We start from the raw sequence: 27,745 nt of genomic DNA on the forward strand, positions 1-27,745 counted from the left end.
TGCCTTCTTGGGTACAGGAACAATGGTAACCATCTTGAAGCATATGGGGACAACAGACTGGGATAGATTTGATAGGGAGTGATTGAATATGTCCGTAAAACACACCAGCCAGCTGGTCTGTGCATGCTCTGAGGACGCGGCTAGGGATGCCATCCGGGCCACCAGCCTTGGGAGGGTTAACAAGTTTAAATGTTTTACTCACGTCAGCAATGGAGAAGGAGAGGGGGGACACAGTCTTTGTTAGTGAGTCGCGACGGTGGCACTGTATTAGCCTCAAAGCGGGAAAAGAAGGTGTTTTAGATTGTCTGGAAGCCTGATGTCGACGTCCGTGACGTGGCTGTTTTTGTTTTTGTAGTCTGATTTCCATGGTCATGCCACATACGTCTCGATATTGAGCCATTGAATTGCGACTCCACCTTGTCCCTGTTCTGGCATTTCACTTGTTTGATTGACTTGTGGAGGGAATAACTACACTGTTTAAATTCAGCCATATTTCCAGACCTCTTTCCATGGTTAAATGCGGTGGATCGCGCTTTCAGTTTTGCGCAAATCCCGCCATACATACACGGTTTCTGGTTAAGGAAGGTTTTAATAGTCACAGTGGGTACAACATCTCCTATGGACTTCTTAATAAACACACTTATCGAGTCAGCATATAGGTCAATGTTGTTCTCTGAGGCTGACCAGAACATATTCCAGTCTGCGTGATCAAAACAATCTTAAAGTGTGGCTTTCGATTGGTCAGACCAGCATTGAATGGTTCTCGTCACTGGTACATCCCCTTTGAGGTTCTGCCAATAAGACGGATCGAGCAAGATGGCATCGTGGTCGGATTTGCCAAAGGGAGAGCGGGGAGGGCTTTGTATGCATTGCGGAAGTTAGAGTAGCAGTGATCAAGAGTATTATCCCTGCAAGTTGTGCAATCAATATGCTGATAGCATTTAGGTAGCCTTGTTCTAAAATTTGCTTTGTTAAAATCCCAAGCTAAAATAAATGCAGCCTCCGGATATATGGTTTCCAGTTTACATAAGAGTCCAATGAAGTTCCTTGAGGGCCGTCTTGGTGTTCATTTGAGGGGGAATGTACACAGCTGTGACTGTAACTGACGAGAATTCTCTTGGTAGGTAAAATGGCCAGCATTTGATTGTAAGGAATTCTGTCGGGTGAGCAGAAGGACTTGAGTTCCTGTATGTTGTTATGATTACACCATGAGTCATTAAACATAAAGCATACACACCCGCCCTTCCTCTTCATAGAGAGGTGTTTATCTCTGTCGGCGCGATGCATGGAGAAGCCCGGTGGCTGAACCGATTCCGACAACATATCCCGAGAGAGCCATGTTTCTGTGAAACAGAGAATGTTACAATCTCTGATGTCTCTGTGGAAGGCAACCCTTTGTTCGAATTTCGTCTACCTTGTTGTCAAGAGACTGGACATTGGTGAGTAGTATACTCGGGAGCGGTGAGCGATGTGCCCATCTACGGAGCCTGACCAGAAGGGCGCTCCGTCTGGCCCTTCTGCGGCGCCGTTGTTTTTGGCCGCCTACTGGGATCAGATCCATTGTCCTGGGTGTTGGTCCGAACAGAGGATCCATTTCGGGAAAGTCGTATTCCTGGTCGTAATGTTGGTAAGTTGACGTTGCTCTTATATCCAATAGTTCTTCCCGGCTGTATGTAATAAGACTTAAGATTTCCTGGGGTACAATGTAAGAAATAATTAATAAAATAAAAAAATACCGCATAATTTCCTAAGAACACGAAGAGAGGCATCTCTGTCGGCGCCATTGGGTTACTGAGTTACACGGACACATTCACATATTAACACATCTACAGTACACTCACATTGAGGACCATTGAGTCATCGAAATCACAATAAACCATTTTTCATTACTTAAAAACAGAATGGGACTGAGGAGTCAGTGAAAATAGCAGTGGTGTAAATTACTTCAGTAAAAATACTATACTTTACTATTTATCTTTTTGACAACTTTTACTTCAGCTCAGTCCCCTCCTGTACTCCCTGTTCACCCACAACTGCATGGCCAGGCACGACTCCAACACCATCATTAAGTTTGCTGACGACACAACAGTGCTATGCCTGATCACCGACAACGACGAGACAGCCTATAGGGAGGAGGTCAGAGACCTGGCCGGGTGGTGCCAGGACAACAACCTATCCCTCAACGTAACCAAGACTAAGGAGATGATTGTGGACTACAGGAAAAGGAGCACCGAGCACGTCCCCATTCTCATCGATGGGACTGTAGTGGAGCAGGTTGAGAGCTTCAAATTCCTTGGTGTCCACATCAACAACAAACTAGAATGGTCCAAACACACCAAGACAGTCGTGAAGAGGGCACGACAAAGCCTATTCCCCCTCAGGAAACTAAAAAGATTTGGCATGGGTCCTGATATCCTCAAAAGGTTCTACAGCTGCAACATCGAGAGCATCCTGACCGGTTGCATCACTGCCTGGTACGGCAATTGCTCGGCCTCCGACCACAAGGCACTTCAGAGGGTAGTGCGTACGGCCCAGTAAGTCACTGGGGCAAAGGTGTCTGCCATCCAGGACCTCCACACCAGGCGGTGTCAGAGGAAGACCCTGAAAATTGTCAAAGACCCCAGCCACCCCAGTCATAGACTGTTCTCTCTACTACCGCATGGCAAGCGGTACTGGAGTGCCAAGTCTAGGACAAAACGGCTTCTCAACAGTTTTTACCCCCAAGCCACAAAACTCCTGAATAGGTAACCAAATGGTTACCCAGACTATTTGCATTGTGTGCCTCCCCCCAACCCCTCTTACTGTTGTTTTATTTCTTTACTTACCCCCCCACCCCACACACACACACACACACACACACACACACACACACACCTTTTTTCCCGCACTATTGGTTAGAGCCTGTAAGTAAGCATTTTACTGTAAGGTCTTCACCTGTTGTATTCGGCACACGTGACAAATACACTTTGATTTGATTTGATCCTAAAGAAAATATTGTACTTTTTACTCCACACATTTCCCTGACACTCAAAAGTACTCATTACATTTTGAATGCAATTCACACACTTTCATCAAGAGAACATCCCTGGTCATATCTACTGCCTCTGATCTGGCGGACTCACTAAACACAAATGCTTTGTGTGTAAATTATGTCTGAATGTTGGAGTGTGCCCCTAGCTATCCGTAAATAAAATAAAAACATGGAAATTGTGCCATCCGGTTTGCTTAATATAAGGAATTTTAAATGATTTATACTTTTACAGTATCAAACTTTCTTGTTAAATAAAGGTTAAATAAAAAAGTAAACTTGTTTTACTATATTTACTAATTACATTTACCTTTGTTACTTAAGTATATTTAAAACCCAAATATTTTTCTTAAGAAGTATTTTATTGGGTGACTTCCACTTTTACTTGAGTCATTTTATATTCAGGTATCTTTACTTTTACTCAAGTATAACAATTGGATACTTTTTACACCACTTGAAAATAGGAAACAAAAAAAGTAATTATCACCAATGATAAAGTAGCCTGCACTGATTAACCCGAATTAGCTCCAACACCACTGTCGGAACTAGAAGCACAAGCATTTCACTCCACCTACATTAACATCTGCTAACCATGTGTATGTGACAAATAACATTTGTTTTGATTTGACCTCTAACCAGCAGCCACGTGCCAAGTGAGATTTGAACTCTTTGCATTCTTCCCCTTCTTGCTTAATTGATGAAGTGATATCACACTAAGGTGAGGCTCTACATTTGACATATTATGTGTGAGCACAGTATTCCATGTGTTGCATGGGTTTGAATGGAAATAGATCAGTCATTGATGCTCTAGCCTGGCCAACACTCAGTCTCACCACTTTTTTCTCAGAATGGAAAGAACCATTTAATTCAGCTAGATGTCACATTTTTATGGTAATACATTCACTTTTGTGGCGTACTATAATATGAAAAGTATTTATTTTCAAAACGTGATAAATGAAAAAAATTTACATTTGCATTTTTTCATCTGAATTGAATGTTTCATACCAGAGCCATGTGTTTAGAGAGATGGGACAGTGAGGTTTCTTCAGTAGGATACATTGACATAACACTGCAACATTATATGGCAGCCATGTTAGCTCCCTTGAACAGAATTAGCATTATGATGCATTTACATGATACTTCAAAATTATATGGCAGCCATGTTAGAAACCATTAACATTACATTGGGAATATAAAAAAAGGCTATGTAACTGATCATCTACAATTAGAACAATATTTTAAAAATGCTTCTATCTTTATCCACTGTCCTGGGTTTTGTCGCTGGCACAAAAGTCAGTCATTTAGCAAATCATGTCCATTATACTGTATTTGTCTGTTGAGTTACCCTCTTAAGAATTGGACCCTTAAAAAAAAATTGGGGCTAAAATGACATACCCAAATCTAACTGCCTCTAGCTCAGGACCTGAAGCAATGATATGCATATTCTGGATACCAATTGAAAGGAAATACTTTGAAGTTTGTGGAAATGTGAAATGAATATAACACAATAGATCTGGTAAAAAAATATAATACAAAGAAAAAAACATGTCCCCCCCCCCATCATCTTTGAAATGCAATGAGAAAGGCCATAATGTACTATTACATGTTAGGGGCAATTTAGATCTTGGCCACTAGATGGCAGCATTGTACGTGCAACGTTTTATACTGGTTCAATGAACCATTGCATTTCTGTTCTAAATGTTGTCTCAAGACTGCCCAAATGTGCCTAATTGGTTTATTAATACATTTCCAAGTTCATAACTGTGCACTCTCCTCAAACAATAGCATGGTATTCTTTCACTGTAATAGCTACTGTAAATTGGACAGTGCAGTTAGATTAATAAGAATTTAAGCTTTCTGCCTATATCAGATATGTTTATGTCCTGGGAAATGTTCTTGTTACTTACAATCTCATGCTAATCACATTAGCCTACGTTAGCTCAACTGTCCCATGGGGGACACACCGATCCCATAGGTTTAGGTTTCCCTAAATATTTTTGCCACACTTAGGGAATATAATCAGAAACATATCTTATTCATTTAGGCTAACCCGTGGCTTAGTCAGCCAGATGCGTAGACCGCTGTCACTCTCAGCTGTTCCCGTGCTACCTAGCGTTACGTAAGCTTTGAGCTCTTGAGTGTCATGGACCTTTTTGTTATGGATCCCTTTGACAGTTTGAAGCCTGTGATATCTATTACTCTTGGCCCATAGAAACTTTCTAAACAAAAGGAGAGAGCCAAGATCCACTAATGGGGAACAATAGGCTACTGTCTGCAAACATACAGAGGCAGCAAACAGCGCACTGTGTCACTCCGACAATAAGAATCAATCCATCTTTCACCGGCAAATGAATTGCAAGACACTTTCAATGTCTTTATTATTCCTTAAATCCTTCCCTAAAGTGTATATAATCAAACTGAAAAAGCTTCCCTTTATTTATCCTAAACGAAAAACCTGTAAAACCCCCATAAAATTGTTGCGTAAGTTGCTTAAATGTCCAAAAAGAAAACACACATTGTATAGACTGTTCACCCTCTGGATACAATAAACTGGCTATGTGATATTTGCACAGTATAGTTGAAACAAATGTAGTATTTTAATATTTATTTATGTATCGAAAACACAATCAGGATCATTTTTATATTGGAGTTCTGTTGTTTGGGGTGGGTTTATAGCGTTTACCACAAAACATGATTATTTGTCTCTCTAAAATAAAATTACCTTGCATATATTTCAAATAAAATCATGTGTCTTTTCACTAGCCCAGGTTATGGTAAGATGAAACATGATTTCTTTCTCAAAATATGTCTGAAAATGCATATATCGCGTTTTGGAATGAAACTCTTCATATGTTTTTGTTTGGCACTAAAATATATATATACCAGTTCCCCAAATAGCGACCCACAGGGGATTTTATTTGCCCCCAAAGTTTTGATAGGTACATTTTTTTATTTGTTTTATTGTTGGACAATAAAACCCCCAGAAAACCAGCTCCAAGGCATTTACATTTTGTAAATCTGTTCCAAAGTATTCCCACGCATAGAGAGATTACTTCGACTAACCGGTGCCCCGGTGCCCCCCCCATTGACTCTGTACTGCTGCTCTTTAATTACTTGTTACTTTTATTCATATATATATATATATATATATATATATATATATATATATATATATATATTTATTATATGTGTGTGTGTGTGTGTGTGTGTGTGTGTGTGTGTGTGTGTGTGTGTGTGTGTGTTTTTTTAAACTGCATTTTTGGTTAGGGGCTCATAAGTAAGCATTTCACTGTAAGGTCTACTACACCTGTTGTATTTGGCACATGTGACTAATAAAATTTGGTTTATATGTGATCTTTGACAAATATTATATCTGTTTTGGCTTCTTGCGGTCAGTTTGCATTTTGCAGTCTACTGTATGTTCCGGCCCCCTGACCATCGTCTCCAGACAAAAAATGAGAGAAAAAAAAGAAAAAAAATCTTGTTGATGATTCTGACATATACATTTGAAAAAGGTACATACTGTACAGTATGTAGTTATTAGGGGTAGTATGAAGCAGCTCTATTTTACAGTGGGAACCACTTGTCCCATTGTCCACTGAACCGCAGTATGTAAGGCAATATGTAGGGTATTCTAGTTCAGAGTAGTGCTTGTTGTGGCATCAAATATAACCAGTTAAACATCCTGTAGGTATATCTGTCACCAGATTCTTGTACTTATCTAACTAACTCGTCGTCCCCATCCCTTCTTTTTCCTTCTCTTCAACCTCCACTTCCTCCCTCCTTAGTTGGATGAAAAGGCCGAGGTGTGGGAATCCAGACAAACTAAAAGGCAACTCGAGGTCGCGGAAGCGGAGGTATGCACTGACGGGGCAGAAGTGGCAACGAACACATATCACTTACAGGTGAGAGACGTAGGCCGGCACATGCACGTACACACATCACCTAAAGGTGAGCGACGTTAGTCAACTATTATTATAGGGTTCCATGTTTGTCAGTGTAGCTATTAATTTGTGTTCTCACTCTCTCTTCCACTCTCTTTCGCCTTGGTCTCATATGCCCTCTGCATTTCCTTGGATACAGCATATATGGGCAAACACAGAAATTGATTTACACAGAATAACATTTTGTGTGTAAATAGAAGTCAAGTCAGAGAACAGAATAAAGTTATGGAATGTTTTTCAACCTCTTCTTTGCATTCCTTTGCAGTTCACTTTTGTTTGCATTTTAAGAATATCAGCAGACAAACTACTTCATTTTAATAGCAAGGATGATCGAGAACAACTTTTCTCTTGTCCAATTCTCTAAGATTCTCTATGTAAATCATCCAATAATCTTACCAAAATATTCAAATTCCCCATCTTATCACCATTGCTAATGGGGTCTGAGAGAGCAGGATAACGGGTCCTCCTCAGCGCAGTGGGAAATTGACAGGTTACAGCCGGCATAGACGATAACTCTGTAAATGTATTCAAATCCTTCCTTCCTTCTTGCATGTGGATTGATGAGGCACCTCTTCTAATGGAATGTCAGTCTGCTTGGCTGTGCTGTCTGGCTGCACTCGCTCTGTAAAAATGAGTTGGGGAGAGAAAACGAGGGGAAGAAGATTTCTCTCGCTCTCACCGTCTGCAAACCACTGATAACGACAGCTATGTTAAAAGTGCAGTGAAAGCTGCTGGGCTTGTTGGAATAGTTTAAAAGTGAAACTTTTAGAGTGCCTCATCATCCATTTTAGAGAATATTCTCCCCAGGCAATAGTGGGAGAGGTGGTTTGAATTTGGGCAGATATGTGCTTCTGTCTATTTTTCTATATTTAAAATGCTGTTTTTGTTGGGGCCTGCTTTGTGCTAAAGCTTCATCTTAATGATGTGAAATGTAGCAAGGTGTTAAATATTTTCTTCCAAGTATTGTCAATGTCTTATACTGTCTTACCAGTGCACAATGGCTCGTCTAACTGGTGGTACCATCCAACTCTACAATACCACCCCCCACCCCTCAAAACCCCACAAAGGATGGATTACACAATCTGTTTTCCACTCTTCTATATTTTGTCTCTTAACATCAGGACCCAGATTCACAAAACCTAAGAAGTCACTTCTTCTTTACTGCTATTTTTTCCTTAAGTTTAGACTTAAGTTTTTCTTAAGAAGTTTCTTAATTGTTGCATAAGAAGTGTTTTGTGAATCGGGGCCGAGGCCTTTATTGTAAAAACATGCTGTCGATGTAAATACAAATATGTTCTTAATTGACTCACCCCCTCTTCCTCCCTCAGCATAAAGAACGTCACTCCCAAAGTGGGCGCCAGGGAGACCCACGATGCCATCCGGCGTGCGTTTGATGTGTGGCAAGGGGTGACGCCGCTCCGCTTCGAGGCCGTCCCTTACAGTGCCCTGGAGAGCGGCCGGCGGGACGTGGACATCACCATCATCTTCGCCTCAGGTGAGAATTGTATGGATTGGTTCTGGGGAGAGGAAACTGTATCTGAAACAACACTGTGTGTACAAAACATTAGGAACACGTCCCTAATATTGAGTTGCACCCCCTTTTGCCCTCCGAACAGCCTCAATTCATCGGGATGTGGACTTTACAAGGTGTCGAAAGTGTTCCACAGGGATGTTAGCCCATGTTGATTCCAATTCTTCCTACAATGCTTCCCATTCTTGATACACACAGAAAACTGTTGAGCATTAAAATTCCAACAGCGTTGCGGTTCTTGACACACTCAAACTGGTGCGCCTGGAACCTACCACCATACCCCGTTCAAATGCACTTAAATCTTTTGTCTTGCCCATTCACCCTCTGAATGGCACACATACACAATGTCTCAAATGTCTCAAGGCTTAAAAATCCTTATTTAACCTGTCTCCTTTCCTTCATCAAGACTGATTGAAGTGGATTTAGCAAGTGACATTAATATGGGAACATAGCTTTCACCTGGATTCACCTGATCAGTCTATGTCATGGAAAGAGCAGGTGTTCCTAATGTTTTGGGTACTCAGTGTATGTCTGTTGCCCTAATTCTGTTTTCCTAGTGTAAACTTTGAAGATAAAATAAATTGCTCTCACCTCAGGTTTCCACGGTGACAGCTCACCCTTCGACGGCGAGGGGGGGTTCCTAGCCCACGCCTACTTCCCAGGCCCTGGGATTGGAGGGGACACCCACTTCGACTCAGACGAACCCTGGACCTTAGGGAACCCCAACCATGACGGTGAGAGATGGAGGTGTGGGGGTGAGAGATGGAGGTGTGGGGATTAGAGAGAGAGAGAGAGAGAGAGAGAGAGAGGAACAGGAACAGATGGGAAAAAGGAATATGGTTGTGAGAGAATCATCTCAAAGACTAATGCCATAGAAGAAAACAAATATATACAGTCTGCATATTTGATCATGCTGTATTACACAGCACAAGGGCCCAGATTCACAAAACGTTAAGAAATGTCTTCTTAAAAGGTGCTACACATTTTTGCATTGTAATTTCAGAAAATGTCAATAATATTCAGTACCAGCCAAAGGTTTGGACACACCTACTCATTCAAGGGTTTTTCTTTATTTTTACTATTTTCTATATTGTAGAATAATAGTGAAGCCATCAAGACTATGAAATAACACATATGGAATCATGTAGTAACCAAAAAAGTGTTCAACAAATAAAAATATATTTTAGATAATTCAAAGTAGCCACCTTTTGCCCTGATGACAGCTTTGCACACTCTTGGCATTCTCAAAACCAGCTTCACCTGGAATGCTTTTACAACAGTTGAAGGAGTTCTCACATATGCTGAGCACTTGTTAGCTGCTTTTCTATCACTCTGCAATCCAACTCATCCCAAACCATCTCAATTGGGTTGAGGTCAGGTGATTGTAGAGGCCAGGTCATCTGTTGCAGCACTCCATCACTCTCCATCTCGGTCAAATAACCCTTACACAGCCTGGAAGTGTGTTGGGTCATTTTCCTGTGGAAAATCAAATGATAGTCCCAGTAAGCCCAAACCAGATGGGATGGCGTATCGCTGCAGAATGTTGTGGTAGCCAAGCTGGTTAAGTGTGCCTTGAAGTCTAAATAAATCATAGACAGTGTCACCAGCAAAGCACCCCCACATCATCACACCTCCTCCATGCTTCACGGTGGGAACCACACAAGCGGAGATCATCCGTTAACCTACTCTGCGTCTCACAAAGACATAGTGGTTGGATCTAAAAATCTCAAATTTGAACTCATCAGACCATGACAGATTTGCACCAGTCTAATGTCCATTGCTCATGTTTCTTGACCCAAGCAAGTCTCTTCTTATTATTGGTGTCCTTTAGTAGTGGTATCTTTGCAGCAATTTGACCACGAGGGAATAAGGGCACAAGGCGAGACCCAAATGCAGACACAGGAGGCAGATGGTTGAGCTCCGTTATTTATTATAGCAAAAGTGGTAGGCAAAAGGCAGGTTGGGTACAAGCGAGAGTTTCTAAACCAAGTTAGAGTCCAAACGGTACAAAACGATAGGCAAGCTCGAGGTCAGGGCCAGCAGGGGTTCAGTAACCAGGTCAAAGTCCAAAAGGTACAAGACGATAGGCAGGCTCGTGGTCAGGCAGGCGGGCTCAGAGTCAGGACAGGCAAGGGTCAAAACCAGGAGGGCGAGAAAAGAGAGACTGGAAAAAGCAGGAGCTGAGACACAAAACCGCTGGTTGATTTGACAAACAAGACCAACTGGCACAGAGAGAAAGGAAACACAGGGATAAATACACCGGGGATAATAAGCAACACCTGGAGGGGGTGGAGACAAGCACAAGGACAGGTGAAACAGATCAGGGCGTGACAGAAGGCCTGATTTTCGCAGTCTCCTCTGATCAGTTAATGTTGAGATGTGTCTGTTACTTGAACTCTGTGAAGCATTTATTTGGGTTGCAATTTCTGAGGCTAGTAACTCTGATGAATTTATCCTCTGCAAGCAGAGGTAACTCTGGGTCTTCCTTTCCTGTGGCAGTCATCATGAGAGCCAGCTTCATCATAGTGCTTGATGGTTTTTGCTGACGCACTTGAAGAAACTTTCATTTTCTTGAAATGTTCCAAATTGACTGACCTTCATGTCATAAAGTAATGATGGACTGTCATTTCTCTTTGCTTATTTGAGATGTTCTTGCCATAATACGGACTTTTCACAAATAGGGCTATCTTCTGTATACCACCGCTACCTTGTCACAACACAACTGATTGGCTCAAGCTCATTAAGAAGGCAAGGAATTCCACAAATTAACTTTTAACAAGACACACGTGTTAATTGAAATGCATTCCAGGTGACTACCTCATGAAGCTGGTTGAGAGAATGCCAAGAATGTGCAAAGCTGTCATCAAGGCAAAGGGTGGCTGCTTTGAAGAATCTCAAATATAAAACATATTTTGATTTGTTTAAAAAATAAAAATAAATGTTTACCTTTAGGCAAGTCAGTTATGAAGAAATTCGTATATACAATGACAGCCTACACCAGCCAAACCTGGACGACGCTGGGCCAATTGTGCACCGCCCTATGGGACTCCCAATCACGGCCGGTTGTGATACAGCCTGGATTCGAACCAGGTTGTCTGTAGTGACACATCTAGCAATGAGATGCAGTGCCTTAGACTGCTGCACCACTCGGGAGTTAAAAATGTTTTTGGTTACTAGATGATTCCATATGTGTTATTTCATAGTTTTGATAGAAAATAGTAAAAAGAAAAACCCTTGAGTCGTTGTGTCCAAACTTTTGACTGGTACTGTACATGCACGATCGAGAGCATCCTGACCTGTTGCATCTCTGCCTGGTATGGCAACTGCAGAGGGTAGTGCGAACTGCCCAGCACATCACTGGGGCCAAGCTTACTGCCATCCAGGACCTATTTAATAGGCGGTGTCACGGCCCATAAAATTGCCAGAGACTCCAGTCAGCCAAGTTTTAGACTATTTTCTCTGCTACCGGACGGCAAGCGGTACCGGAACGCCAAGTCTAGGACCAAAAGGCTCCTCAACAGCTTCTACCCCCAAGCCATTAGACTGCTGAACAATTCCTAAAATTCGCCACCGGACAATTTACATTGACCCCTCCCTCCCAGCCCACCCCACCCCTCTTGCACACTGCTGCTACTCGCTGTTTGTTTGTTACCTATGCATAGTCACTTCACACCCACCTACATGTACAGATTACCTCAACTAGCCTGTACCCCTGCACACTGACTCGGTACCGGTGCCCCCTGTATATAGCCTTGTTATTGTTATTCTTATTGTGTTACTTTTTATCCTTACTTTTTATTTTAGCCTACTTGGTAAATATTTTCTTCTTCTTGAACTGCACTGTTGGTTAAGGACTTGTAAGTAAACATTTCATGGTAAAGTCTACACTTGTTGTATTCGGCGCATGTGGAAAATAAAGTTTGATTTGATTTTTGATTCGATTTGATGTTCAGTGAGGCGGCAAGGGATCCGTCATTGAAATTCCCTGCGGCACAGGAGTCCACTAGAGCAGTAGATACAGCATATGAGGGACAGCCAGCTAGTGATAGACACTAGAAAGGGTTTGGTGGAAAGTGAGGATGGTGGAATAGTTGCGCCAAACCTAGGAGACGGATGATCATGGGACCTTCCGTCCCTCTGCTCTTGTGGACCCTGGGTTGGGACATATCGGACACTGCTGAAGCTGGTGCCCCTCCTGTCCACAATAGGGACAGAGCCCCAGCTGTCTATGACGGTGTCGCTCAGCCGCAGGGAGGCGCCTGGCCCCTATCTCCATGAGTTCAGGTTCTGACTCAGATTGGTCAACAAAGGAGGGAGAGAGGTGATGGTGGTTCCGACGCTCCCGCAGAAGGTTATCCAGACAGATGGCCATCACGATAAGTGCGTCCAAGGAGAGGGTGTCATCTCGGCACGCCAACTCCGTCTGGATCTCCTCGCGCAATCCTCTTCAGAATAGGGTGCATCCGTTGGATGCTGCCACTGTCCTGAAGGTGAGGACGTACTCTGCAGCTGTCTGGCCTTCCTGGCGTAGGTGGAGTAAGTGCTCATCTCAATCTCTGCGCTCTAGTGGATGGTCGAAGATCCCCCTGAACAGAGCCAAGAACCCCTCATATGAAACCAGCTCCTCTTCTCCTCTCTCCCAGATGGCCGTAGCCCACTCCAATGCCCGTCCAGTCAGCAGGGAAATAACCATGGCAACCTTGCACCTCTCAGTGGTGGGGGCTCCCATCTGATGAGCGAAATAGAGGGAGCACTGGAGTAGGAAGCCACGGGCATTTTGATGGAGTCCCATCGTATTTGTCCGGGAGGGACGAACGGACCTCACTGACCTGGATGGACTGCTGGATGGGCCGGGGTGCTGGCTCGACACATATGTCGAGATGGCGTATGCCTTATGGCTAACGAGACATGGTGTGATGAAAGAAACATACAGGAACTCAAATCCTTCTGTTCACCTGATTTAGAATTCCTCACAATCAAATGTCGACCACATTATCTACCAAGAGAATTCTCTTCGATTATAATCACAGCCGTATATATCCCCCCCCCCCAAGCAGATACATCTATGGCTCTGAACGAACTTTATTTGACTCTTTGCAAACTGGAATCCATTTATCCGGAGGCTGCATTCATTGTAGCTGGGGATTTTAAAAAGGCTAATCTGAAAACAAGACTCGCTAAATTTTATCAGCATATCGATTGCGCAACCAGGGGTGGAAAAACCTTGGATCATTGTTACTCTAACTTCCGCGACGCATATAAGGCCCTGCCCCGCCCTCCTTTCGGAAAAGCTGACCACGACTCCATTTTGTTGATCCCTGCCTACAGACAGAAACTAAAAAAAGAAGCTCCCATGCTGAGGTCTGTCCAACGCTGGTCCGACCAAGCTGACTCCACACTCCAAGACTGCTTCCATCACGTGGACTGGGATATGTTTCGTATTGCGTCAGATAACAACATTGACGAATACGCTGATTCGGTGTGCGAGTTCATTAGAACGTGCGTTGAAGATGTCGTTCCCATAGCAACGATTAAAACATTCCCTAACCAGAAACCGTGGATCGATGGCAGCATTCGCGTGAAACTGAAAGCGCGAACCACTGCTTTTAATCAGGGCAAGGTGACTGGTAACATGACCGAATACAAACAGTGCAGCTATTCCCTCCACAAGGCTATCAAACAAGCTAAGCGTCAGTACAGAGACAAAGTAGAATCTCAATTCAACGGCTCAGACACAAGAGGTATGTGGCAGGGTCTACAGTCAATCACGGACTACAAGAAGAAAATCAGCCCAGTCACGGACCAGGATGTCTTGCTCCCAGGCAGACTAAATAACTTTTTTACCCGCTTTGAGGACAATACAGTGCCACTGACACGGCCTGCAACGAAAACATGCGGACTCTCCTTCACTGCAGCCGAGGTGAGTAAGACATTTAAACGTGTTAACCCTCGCAAGGCTGTAGGCCCAGACGGCATCCCCAGCCGCGCCCTCAGAGCATGCGCAGACCAGCTGGCCGGTGTGTTTACGGACATATTCAATCAATCCCTATACAAGTCTGCTGTTCCCACCCTAGACCCACTCCAATTTGGTTACCGCACTAATAGGTCCACAGACGATGCAATCTCAACCACACTGCACACTGCCCTAACCCATCTGGACAAGAGGAATACCTATGTGAGAATGCTGTTCATCGACTACAGCTCGGCATTCAACACCATAGTACCCTCCAAGCTCGTCATCAAGCTCGAGACCCTGGGTCTCGACCCCGCCCTGTGCAACTGGGTACTGGACTTCCTGACGGGCCGCCCCGAGGTGGTGAGGGTAGGCAACAACATCTCCACCCCGCTGATCCTCAACACTGGGGCCCCACAAGGGTGCGTTCTGAGCCCTCTCCTGTACTCCCTGTTCACCCACGACTGCGTGGCCACGCACACCTCCAACTCAATCATCAAGTTTGCGGACGACACAACAGTGATAGGCTTGATTACCAACAACGACGAGACGGCCTACAGGGAGGAGGTGAGGGCCCTCGGAGTGTGGTGTCAGAAAAATAACCTCACACTCAACGTCAACAAAACTAAGGAGATGATTGTGGACTTCAGGAAACAGCAGAGGGAACACCCCCCTATCCACATCGATGGAACAGTAGTGGAGAGGGTAGCAAGTTTTAAGTTCCTCGGCATACACATCACAGACAAACTGAATTGGTCCACTCACACAGACAGCATCGTGAAGAAGGCGCAGCAGCGCCTCTTCAACCTCAGGAGGCTGAAGAAATTCGGCTTGTCACCAAAAGCACTCACAAACTTCTACAGATGCACAATCGAGAGCATCCTGGCGGGCTGCATCACCGCCTGGTACGGCAACTGCTCCGCCCACAACCGTAAGGCTCTCCAGAGGGTAGTGAGGTCTGCACAACGCATCACCGGGGGCAAACTACCTGCCCTCCAGGACACCTACACCACCCGATGTTACAGGAAGGCCATAAAGATCATTAAGGACAACAACCACCCGAGCCACTGCCTGTTCACCCCGCTATCATCCAGAAGGCGAGGTCAGTACAGGTGCATCAAAGCTGGGACCGAGAGACTGAAAAACAGCTTCTATCTCAAGGCCATCAGACTGTTAAACAGCCACCACTAACATTGAGTGGCTGCTGCCAACACACTGACACTGACTCAACTCCAACCACTTTAATAATGGGAATTGATGGGAAATGATGCAAAATATATCACTAGCCATTTTAAACAATGCTACCTAATATAATGTTACATACCCTACATTATTCATCTCATATGCATACGTATATACTGTACTCTATATCATCTACTGCATCCTTATGTAATACATGTATCACTAGCCACTTTAACTATGCCACTTTGTTTACATACTCATCTCATATGTATATACTGTACTCGATACCATCTACTGTATCTTGCCTATGCTGCTCTGTACCATCACTCATTCATATATCCTTATGTACATATTCTTTATCCCCTTACACTGTGTATAAGACAGTAGTTTTGGAATTGTTAGTTAGATTACTTGTTGGTTATTACTGCATTGTCTGAACTAGAAGCACAAGCATTTCGCTACACTCGCATTAACATCTGCTAACCATGTGTATGTGACAAATCAAATTTGATTTGATTTGATTTATGTGACAATTTTTAAGAAGATGGCTAATAGGTTCGTAAGAAGATATTTGAGAAGTTTGTAAGAATATCGTGAAATCTTAAGATATTGTTGAGGAATTGTACTTCTGAACTTTGTTTTTTTCTTAAGAAGCTTCTTATGTTTTTGAGTAAGTTTTGTTTTGTGAATCTGGGCCCAGGTCATAGTGCAGAGCCTATCCCTGCCACAAGAATAAACACTCACATTTCTACTGTGTTATGGTGAGGGAGTGTATTGTACCATAGCTGTAGGGCAGGGCAGGGTGGAGGGTGGATCCAGCCTGCTTGAAGACGGTAATCAGATCCCTCTCTCAGCCCTGTCGGCCTCCATACATCCACCGTCAGGCAGCACTTTACCTTAATTACCCTGCTGCCGACCTGCTCTGCTCTGACTGCTGTTAGTGAAGCCTGCGGGACAGCACATCTAGAGGGTCAAAGCCAGAGGCCCGTCAGGAAGCACTAACCGTCAGGAAGCACTCCAGGGCAGCCAGAATGGATATGTGCACGGCACAACACTGCCACTTAGATAGACACTCCCCTCCTAGGCCGCCAGCCTGTATATATGTAATACATGTGTACCTATGATGAAAATTACAGGCCTCTCTCATCTTTTTAAGTGGGAGAACTTGCACAATTGGTGGCTGACTAAATACTTTTTTGCCCCACTGTATATGGTTCAACCCTTTGACTCAGCTTGTGTTTGTACATCAATCTCTGTGCTCCTGGCTCTCTGTGCTCCTGGCTCTCTGTGCTCCTGGCTCTCCGTGCTCCTGGCTCTCCGTGCTCCTGGCTCTCCGTGCTCCTGGCTCTCTGTGCCCCTAGATCTCCGTGCTCCTGGATTTCTGTGCTCCTGGCTGGATTAGATATCATGTTGTTAAGGGCAGCCACCTCCCGGGGATATCTTCAGTCACATGCTATAGAGAGAAACTGTATGTTATAGAATTTTCCAAAGCTAACACAAAATCAACCTGACACTATTATTACACTGAATGCTGACAGTACCATGGAGTCATGTGTGTGTGTGTGTGTGTGTGTGTGTGTGTGTGTGTGTGTGTGTGTGTGTGTGTGTGTGTGTGTGTGTGTGTGTGTGTGTGTGTGTGTGTGTGTGTGTGTGTGTGTGTGTGTGTGTGTGTGTGTGTGTGTGTGTGTGTGTGTGTGTGTGTGTGTGTGTGTGTGTGTGTGTGTGTGTGTGTATGTGTGTGCATGTGTGTGTGCATGCATGTGTGTGCGTGCGTGCGTGTTGTATAGCAGGACATGATGAGTGTTCCAATGCCCATGGTGTAAGCTGTGGCTCCTGAAGACATCTCCCAGCCTCAATAACCTCTTCCTAACCTTGTGTTTGATGTATTTGACACCATTCCACCTGTTCCACTCCAGTCATTACCACGTGCCTGTCCTCCACCAAGTAAGGTGCCACCAGCCTCCTGTGGTGTGTGCATGCGTGTGTGTTTCAAATCCATAGTCTCTATCGCCCTTCCCAGGTAATGACCTGTTCCTGGTGGCAGTCCATGAGCTGGGTCATGCCCTTGGCCTAGAGCACTCCAACGACCCCACAGCCATCATGGCTCCCTTCTATCAGTACATGGACACAGAGAACTTTAAACTACCTCACGATGACCTTCAGGGCATCCAGAAAATCTATGGTACTGTGTCTATCTATGGTACTGAATTTCCTACATTTTATTTTATTATAAGCATGCCCTCAATATCTGTTCATTACACTAAACCAAGTAGTATGTTAATATTTGTCTAGTCTACATGTTTTTTTAAATGAGTTTCATTGTTTTCATTGAAGGAACAAATGTTAAATGATAATGTTAAATGAAAATGTTCAATGACAAAATAATTACAATGATAATGTTATTTTGTGATGCCCTTAGCTAGTTAGCTGGCTAGGCTAATGTGTCCCATTCATCTCCAGGTCCGCCAGACAGGTCCTCCCAGCCCACCAGAGCCCTACCCACGGCCCCTCCCCCACGCTTCCACCCCCCCTCGGAACCCCGTAAGCACGACCGCCAGGTCCGGCCCAACCGCCCTCCTCAGGGCGCAAAACCCTCCAACCCCAACGCCAATCCCAACATCTGTGACGGAGGCTTCAACACCCTGGCCATCCTCAGACAGGAGCTGTTCGTATTCAAGGTAGGTTGGCATGTACAGATACTGTATGATGTATCCTTGTCTAACCTATATAATCTCATTGACACAGTGTTAAAAAGGTTTGTTTGCATGAGGAGGTAGAGATGGGCGCTGAAGGGTTTCAGTGGAATCAATCACTCCTGGTGTTAGACAGCAAAGCAGGTTTCAGAGTTCAGGTAATACTGCAGTAGATAGAAGGGGATGAAAATGATGAAACAGATCATGTGTTTTTGTCTACATGTGTGTAGGACCAGTGGTTCTGGAGAGTGAGGGACAACTCGGTGGTCCCTGGCTACCCTATGGAGATCAACTTCTTCTGGAGAGGCCTGCCCGCCAAGATCGACGCCGTCTACGAAAACAGCGAGGGGAAGTTTGTCTTCTTCAAAGGTGAGAGAAGAGAATGAGAGAGAGGGGGGAGAGATGGAGGAGATGAAATGGAGCTTATTTTACTCTTGTATCAACAGAAAGTAGCATTAGGTTTGAAGGTTAGTTAGAGGAGAGAAATTTAGAAAGAAAGACAGAGCAAAGTATTTTGTTTGTGGTCATCACAGTGTCATAACTGTAAAAGAAATACAAATGTTTTTTTTGTTTACTCAGCTTTTTGGTCAAAGTGTTACCAGAATGTAACATTTTTAGTTCCAACATGAGATAATGTGACAAAATGTAGGTCAACTTAGTTTTTGTGTCATCCAACTAGAAATGATTATTTTGGCAGAAATGCCAGAATGTGGAACTAGTTACACACACAGTGCTTTTAACTTAACACACGTTGACAAACATGATTACATTGTGCATGTTAATTTATACAGTAATTCGTATTCAACATGTCATTGTTGAACATGTCATGTCAAGTACTTTATAAATGAACATCCAAAATGTAATCATGTATGTCAACGTGTGTCAAATATGTCAATTGAAAACATTCTATGTTAAAAGCACTGTGTAACTAGTTCCACATATTGTTTTTGTAAACATTTACATTTTTCTAGTTGAATGAACATATGAGACAATTTAAAGTGGACCGAATTTTTGTGTATGTTTTCTCATGTTGGGCAACCTAACATTCAGGTTAAACTTAGACCGAAAAGTTGGGTAAACAAAAAAAATAACCAGTTAGTGAAACAACTAGATTTGTGTGCGTTTTTTATTTATTTATTTATTCATTTATAGTGTATTAGTAAGTATAGTAGAAATATTGCTTGTATGTTCTAAATAGCATCCATTTTGTTCTTTATGATACTGTACTGTATAATAACGGGTGAGAGTTCAGCCCCTCCTCCATCCCTGCATCCCTCCATCAGGCAGATTAACATGACATCTGTCCTCCAACAGGATCACAAAGAGTCTCATGCTTTATTTATTCCCTGATGGAGGAGCTACTTGCTGGACTGGACTTACTCACAATGCTATAGTTGCCCCTTTCCGTATCCACTATAATAAAACTACTGTAGAGTAGCTCTTTAATACACGCATAAGACTATTATTAGCTCTTTAAAATACTTTAAAATACTCCAACACTATCTTATCTGTAATATACTCCAACACTATCTTAGCTGTAAAATACTCCAACACTATCTTAGCTGTAATATACTCCAACACTCTCTTAGTTGTAATATACTCCAACACTATCTTAGCTGTAATATACTCCAACACTACCTTAGCTGTAATATACTCCAACACTATCTTAGCTGTAATATACTCCAACACTATCTTAGCTGTAATATACTCCAACACTATCTTAGCTGTAATATACTCCAACACTATCTTAGCTGTAATATACTCCAACACTACCTTAGCTGTAATATACTCCAACACTATCTTAGCTGTAATATACTCCAACACTACCTTAGCTGTAATATACTCCAACACTATCTTAGCTGTAATATACTCCAACACTATCTTAGTTGTAATATACTCCAACACTACCTTAGCTGTAATATACTCCAACACTATCTTATCTGTAATATACTCAACACTATCTTAGTTGTAATATACTCAACACTATCTTAGTTGTAATATACTCAACACTATCTTAGCTGTAATATACTCCAACACTATCTTAGTTGTAATATACTCCAACACTATCTTAGTTGTAATATACTCCAACACTACCTTATCTGTAATATACTCCAACACTACCTTAGCTGTAATATATTCCAACACTACCTTAGCTGTAATATACTCCAACACTACCTTAGCTGTAATATACTCCAACACTCTCTTAGCTGTAATATACTCCAACACTATCTTAGCTGTAATATACTCCAACACTCTCTTAGTTGTAATATTCTCCAACACTATCTTAGCTGTAATATACTCAACACTATCTTAGCTGTAATATACTCCAACACTACCTTAGCTGTAATATACTCCAACACTCTCTTAGCTGTAATATACTCCAACACTCTCTTAGCTGTAATATACTCCAACACTACCTTAGCTGTAATATACTCCAACATTCTCTTAGCTGTAATATACTCCAACACTCTCTTAGCTGTAATATACTCCAACACTCTCTTAGTTGTAATATACTCCAACACTATCTTAGCTGTAATATACTCCAACACTATCTTAGCTGTAATATACTCCAACACTCTCTTAGTTGTAATATACTCCAACACTATCTTAGCTGTAATATACTCCAACACTCTCTTAGTTGTAATATACTCCAACACTACCTTAGCTGTAATATACTCCAACACTCTCTTAGTTGTAATATACTCCAACACTCTCTTAGCTGTAATATACTCCAACACTATCTTAGCTGTAATATACTCCAACACTCTCTTAGCTGTAATATACTCCAACACTACCTTAGCTGTAATATACTCCAACACTATCTTAGTTGTAATATACTCCAACACTACCTTAGCTGTAATATACTCCAACACTATCTTAGCTGTAATATACTCCAACACTATCTTAGCTGTAATATACTCCAACACTACCTTAGTTGTAATATACTCCAACACTATCTTAGCTGTAATATACTCCAACACTATCTTAGCTGTAATATACTCCAACACTATCTTAGCTGTAATATACTCCAACACTACCTTAGCTGTAATATACTCCAACACTACCTTAGCTGTAATATACTCCAACACTCTCTTAGCTGTAATATACTCCAACACTACCTTAGCTGTAATATACTCCAACACTCTCTTAGCTGTAATATACTCCAACACTCTCTTAGCTGTAATATACTCCAACACTATCTTAGCTGTAATATACTCCAACACTACCTTAGTTGTAATATACTCCAACACTATCTTAGCTGTAATATACTCCAACACTATCTTAGCTGTAATATACTCCAACACTATCTTAGCTGTAATATACTCCAACACTACCTTAGCTGTAATATACTCCAACACTACCTTAGCTGTAATATACTCCAACACTACCTTAGCTGTAATATACTCCAACACTATCTTAGTTGTAATATACTCCAACACTACCTTAGTTGTAATATACTCCAACACTATCTTAGCTGTAATATACTCCAACACTACCTTAGCTGTAATATACTCCAACACTACCTTAGCTGTAATATACTCCAACACTATCTTAGCTGTAATATACTCCAACACTACCTTAGTTGTAATATACTCCAACACTACCTTAGCTGTAATATACTCCAACACTCTCTTAGTTGTAATATACTCCAACACTCTCTTAGTTGTAATATACTCCAACACTATCTTAGTTGTAATATACTCCAACACTATCTTAGCTGTAATATACTCCAACACTACCTTAGCTGTAATATACTCCAACACTCTCTTAGTTGTAATATACTCCAACACTATCTTAGCTGTAATATACTCCAACACTACCTTAGTTGTAATATACTCCAACACTACCTTAGCTGTAATATACTCCAACACTCTCTTAGCTGTAATATACTCCAACACTATCTTAGCTGTAATATACTCCAACACTCTCTTAGTTGTAATATACTCCAACACTACCTTAGCTGTAATATACTCCAACACTCTCTTAGTTGTAATATACTCCAACACTCTCTTAGCTGTAATATACTCCAACACTCTCTTAGCTGTAATATACTCCAACACTCTCTTAGCTGTAATATACTCCAACACTCTCTTAGTTGTAATATACTCCAACACTATCTTAGCTGTAATATACTCAACACTCTCTTAGTTGTAATATACTCCAACACTATCTTAGCTGTAATATACTCCAACACTCTCTTAGCTGTAATATACTCCAACACTATCTTAGCTGTAATATACTCAACACTCTCTTAGTTGTAATATACTCCAACACTACCTTAGCTGTAATATACTCCAACACTCTCTTAGTTGTAATATACTCCAACACTACCTTAGCTGTAATATACTCCAACACTCTCTTAGTTGTAATATACTCCAACACTATCTTAGCTGTAATATACTCCAACACTACCTTAGTTGTAATATACTCCAACACTCTCTTAGCTGTAATATACTCCAACACTATCTTAGCTGTAATATACTCCAACACTATCTTAGCTGTAATATACTCAACACTATCTTGTAATATACTCCAACACTATCTTAGCTGTAATATACTCCAACACTACCTTAGCTGTAATATACTCCAACACTCTCTTAGCTGTAATATACTCCAACACTATCTTAGCTGTAATATACTCCAACACTCTCTTAGCTGTAATATACTCCAACACTCTCTTAGCTGTAATATACTCCAACACTATCTTAGCTGTAATATACTCCAACACTCTCTTAGTTGTAATATACTCCAACACTATCTTAGCTGTAATATACTCCAACACTACCTTAGTTGTAATATACTCCAACACTACCTTAGCTGTAATATACTCCAACACTCTCTTAGTTGTAATATACTCCAACACTCTCTTAGCTGTAATATACTCCAACACTATCTTAGCTGTAATATACTCCAACACTATCTTAGTTGTAATATACTCCAACACTACCTTAGCTGTAATATACTCCAACACTATCTTAGCTGTAATATACTCCAACACTCTCTTAGTTGTAATATACTCCAACACTACCTTAGTTGTAATATACTCCAACACTCTCTTAGTTGTAATATACTCCAACACTACCTTAGCTGTAATATACTCCAACACTCTCTTAGTTGTAATATACTCCAACACTACCTTAGCTGTAATATACTCCAACACTACCTTAGTTGTAATATACTCCAACACTACCTTAGCTGTAATATACTCCAACACTACCTTAGCTGTAATATACTCCAACACTATCTTAGCTGTAATATACTCCAACACTACCTTAGCTGTAATATACTCCAACACTCTCTTAGTTGTAATATACTCCAACACTACCTTAGCTGTAATATACTCCAACACTCTCTTAGTTGTAATATACTCCAACACTATCTTAGCTGTAATATACTCCAACACTCTCTTAGCTGTAATATACTCCAACACTCTCTTAGTTGTAATATACTCCAACACTACCTTAGCTGTAATATACTCCAACACTACCTTATCTGTAATATACTCCAACACTACCTTATCTGTAATATACTCCAACACTACCTTAGCTGTAATATACTCCAACACTCTCTTAGTTGTAATATACTCCAACACTACCTTAGCTGTAATATACTCCAACACTATCTTAGCTGTAATATACTCCAACACTCTCTTAGCTGTAATATACTCCAACACTATCTTAGCTGTAATATACTCCAACACTATCTTAGCTGTAATATACTCCAACACTCCCTTAGCTGTAATATACTCCAACACTCTCTTAGCTGTAATATACTCCAACACTCTCTTAGCTGTAATATACTCCAACACTACCTTAGCTGTAATATACTCCAACACTCTCTTAGCTGTAATATACTCCAACACTCTCTTAGCTGTAATATACTCCAACACTATCTTAGCTGTAATATACTCCAACACTCTCTTAGTTGTAATATACTCCAACACTACCTTAGCTGTAATATACTCCAACACTCTCTTAGTTGTAATATACTCCAACACTACCGTAGCTGTAATATACTCCAACACTCTCTTAGTTGTAATATACTCCAACACTATCTTAGCTGTAATATACTCAACACTACCTTAGTTGTAATATACTCCAACACTCTCTTAGCTGTAATATACTCCAACACTATCTTAGCTGTAATATACTCCAACACTATCTTAGCTGTAATATACTCAACACTATCTTAGCTGTAATATACTCCAACACTACCTTAGCTGTAATATACTCCAACACTCTCTTAGCTGTAATATACTCCAACACTACCTTAGCTGTAATATACTCAACACTCTCTTAGCTGTAATATACTCCAACACTCTCTTAGCTGTAATATACTCCAACACTATCTTAGCTGTAATATACTCCAACACTCTCTTAGTTGTAATATACTCCAACACTATCTTAGCTGTAATATACTCCAACACTACCTTAGTTGTAATATACTCCAACACTACCTTAGCTGTAATATACTCCAACACTATCTTAGCTGTAATATACTCCAACACTATCTTAGTTGTAATATACTCCAACACTACCTTAGCTGTAATATACTCCAACACTACCTTAGTTGTAATATACTCCAACACTACCTTAGCTGTAATATACTCCAACACTATCTTAGCTGTAATATACTCCAACACTATCTTAGCTGTAATATACTCCAACACTACCTTAGTTGTAATATACTCCAACACTCTCTTAGTTGTAATATACTCCAACACTACCTTAGCTGTAATATACTCCAACACTCTCTTAGTTGTAATATACTCCAACACTACCTTAGCTGTAATATACTCCAACACTATCTTAGTTGTAATATACTCCAACACTCTCTTAGTTGTAATATACTCCAACACTATCTTAGCTGTAATATACTCTGTAATATACAACACTATCTTAGCTGTAATATACTCCAACACTATCTTAGCTGTAATATACTCAACACTACCTTAGCTGTAATATACTCCAACACTCTCTTAGCTGTAATATACTCAACACTACCTTAGCTGTAATATACTCCAACACTCTCTTAGCTGTAATATACTCCAACACTCTCTATCTTAGCTGTAATATACTCCAACACTATCTTAGCTGTAATATACTCCAACACTATCTTAGCTGTAATATACTCCAACACTATCTTAGCTGTAATATACTCCAACACTACCTTAGTTGTAATATACTCCAACACTACCTTAGCTGTAATATACTCCAACACTCTCTTAGTTGTAATATACTCCAACACTCTCTTAGTTGTAATATACTCCAACACTATCTTAGTTGTAATATACTCCAACACTACCTTAGCTGTAATATACTCCAACACTACCTTAGCTGTAATATACTCCAACACTCTCTTAGTTGTAATATACTCCAACACTATCTTAGCTGTAATATACTCCAACACTCTCTTAGCTGTAATATACTCCAACACTCTCTTAGTTGTAATATACTCCAACACTACCTTAGCTGTAATATACTCCAACACTCTCTTAGCTGTAATATACTCCAACACTCTCTTAGCTGTAATATACTCCAACACTCTCTTAGCTGTAATATACTCCAACACTCTCTTAGCTGTAATATACTCCAACACTCTCTTAGTTGTAATATACTCCAACACTATCTTAGCTGTAATATACTCCAACACTATCTTAGCTGTAATATACTCCAACACTATCTTAGCTGTAATATACTCAACACTATCTTAGCTGTAATATACTCCAACACTCTCTTAGCTGTAATATACTCCAACACTATCTTAGCTGTAATATACTCCAACACTATCTTAGCTGTAATATACTCCAACACTCTCTTAGCTGTAATATACTCCAACACTATCTTAGCTGTAATATACTCCAACACTATCTTAGCTGTAATATACTCCAACACTCCTTAGCTGTAATATACTCCAACACTCTCTTAGCTGTAATATACTCCAACACTCTCTTAGCTGTAATATACTCCAACACTACCTTAGCTGTAATATACTCCAACACTCTCTTAGTTGTAATATACTCCAACACTACCTTAGCTGTAATATACTCCAACACTATCTTAGCTGTAATATACTCCAACACTCTCTTAGTTGTAATATACTCCAACACTACCTTAGCTGTAATATACTCCAACACTCTCTTAGTTGTAATATACTCCAACACTACCTTAGCTGTAATATACTCCAACACTATCTTAGTTGTAATATACTCCAACACTACCTTAGCTGTAATATACTCCAACACTACCTTAGTTGTAATATACTCCAACACTCTCTTAGCTGTAATATACTCCAACACTATCTTAGCTGTAATATACTCCAACACTATCTTAGCTGTAATATACTCAACACTATCTTAGCTGTAATATACTCCAACACTACCTTAGCTGTAATATACTCCAACACTCTCTTAGCTGTAATATACTCCAACACTACCTTAGCTGTAATATACTCCAACACTCTCTTAGCTGTAATATACTCCAACACTCTCTTAGCTGTAATATACTCCAACACTATCTTAGCTGTAATATACTCCAACACTCTCTTAGTTGTAATATACTCCAACACTATCTTAGCTGTAATATACTCAACACTACCTTAGTTGTAATATACTCAACACTACCTTAGCTGTAATATACTCCAACACTATCTTAGCTGTAATATACTCCAACACTATCTTAGCTGTAATATACTCCAACACTATCTTAGCTGTAATATACTCCAACACTACCTTAGCTGTAATATACTCCAACACTACCTTAGCTGTAATATACTCCAACACTATCTTAGCTGTAATATACTCCAACACTATCTTAGCTGTAATATACTCCAACACTACCTTAGCTGTAATATACTCCAACACTATCTTAGCTGTAATATACTCCAACACTATCTTAGCTGTAATATACTCCAACACTATCTTAGCTGTAATATACTCCAACACTATCTTAGCTGTAATATACTCCAACACTCTCTTAGTTGTAATATACTCCAACACTACCTTAGCTGTAATATACTCCAACACTATCTTAGCTGTAATATACTCCAACACTATCTTATCTGTAATATACTCCAACACTATCTTAGCTGTAATATACTCCAACACTCTCTTAGCTGTAATATACTCCAACACTATCTTAACTGTAATATACTCCAACACTCTCTTAGCTGTAATATACTCCAACACTCTCTTAGCTGTAATATACTCCAACACTCTCTTAGCTGTAATATACTCCAACACTCTCTTAGCTGTAATATACTCAACACTCTCTTAGCTGTAATATACTCCAACACTCTCTTAGCTGTAATATACTCCAACACTATCTTAGCTGTAATATACTCCAACACTATCTTAGCTGTAATATACTCCAACACTATCTTAGCTGTAATATACTCCAACACTATCTTAGCTGT

At 40.9% G+C, this 27,745-nt stretch overlaps 1 protein-coding gene across 4 annotated transcripts in view; it reads left to right on the forward strand.

The window, feature by feature from the left end:
• mmp16b (matrix metallopeptidase 16b (membrane-inserted)) overlaps positions 1–27,745 on the forward strand; it is a 42,947-nt gene that overhangs the window by 7,735 nt on the left and 7,467 nt on the right. Inside the window, exons 3-9 of one of the 4 annotated variants that reach the window (XM_042328852.1) lie at positions 3,732–3,746; positions 6,817–6,933; positions 8,301–8,467; positions 9,100–9,237; positions 17,659–17,838; positions 18,099–18,316; positions 18,562–18,700. In XM_042328852.1, the coding sequence (XP_042184786.1) occupies positions 3,732–3,746; positions 6,817–6,933; positions 8,301–8,467; positions 9,100–9,237; positions 17,659–17,838; positions 18,099–18,316; positions 18,562–18,700 (974 nt within the window). The remainder of the gene's footprint in view (positions 1–3,731; positions 3,747–6,816; positions 6,934–8,300; positions 8,468–9,099; positions 9,238–17,658; positions 17,839–18,098; positions 18,317–18,561; positions 18,701–27,745) is intronic. The other 3 variants (XM_024435946.2, XM_042328853.1, XM_024435947.2) reach the window with 3 other exon arrangements.

This window comes from Oncorhynchus tshawytscha, linkage group LG10 (assembly GCF_018296145.1).
Source record: "Oncorhynchus tshawytscha isolate Ot180627B linkage group LG10, Otsh_v2.0, whole genome shotgun sequence".
NCBI lineage: Eukaryota > Metazoa > Chordata > Actinopteri > Salmoniformes > Salmonidae > Oncorhynchus > Oncorhynchus tshawytscha.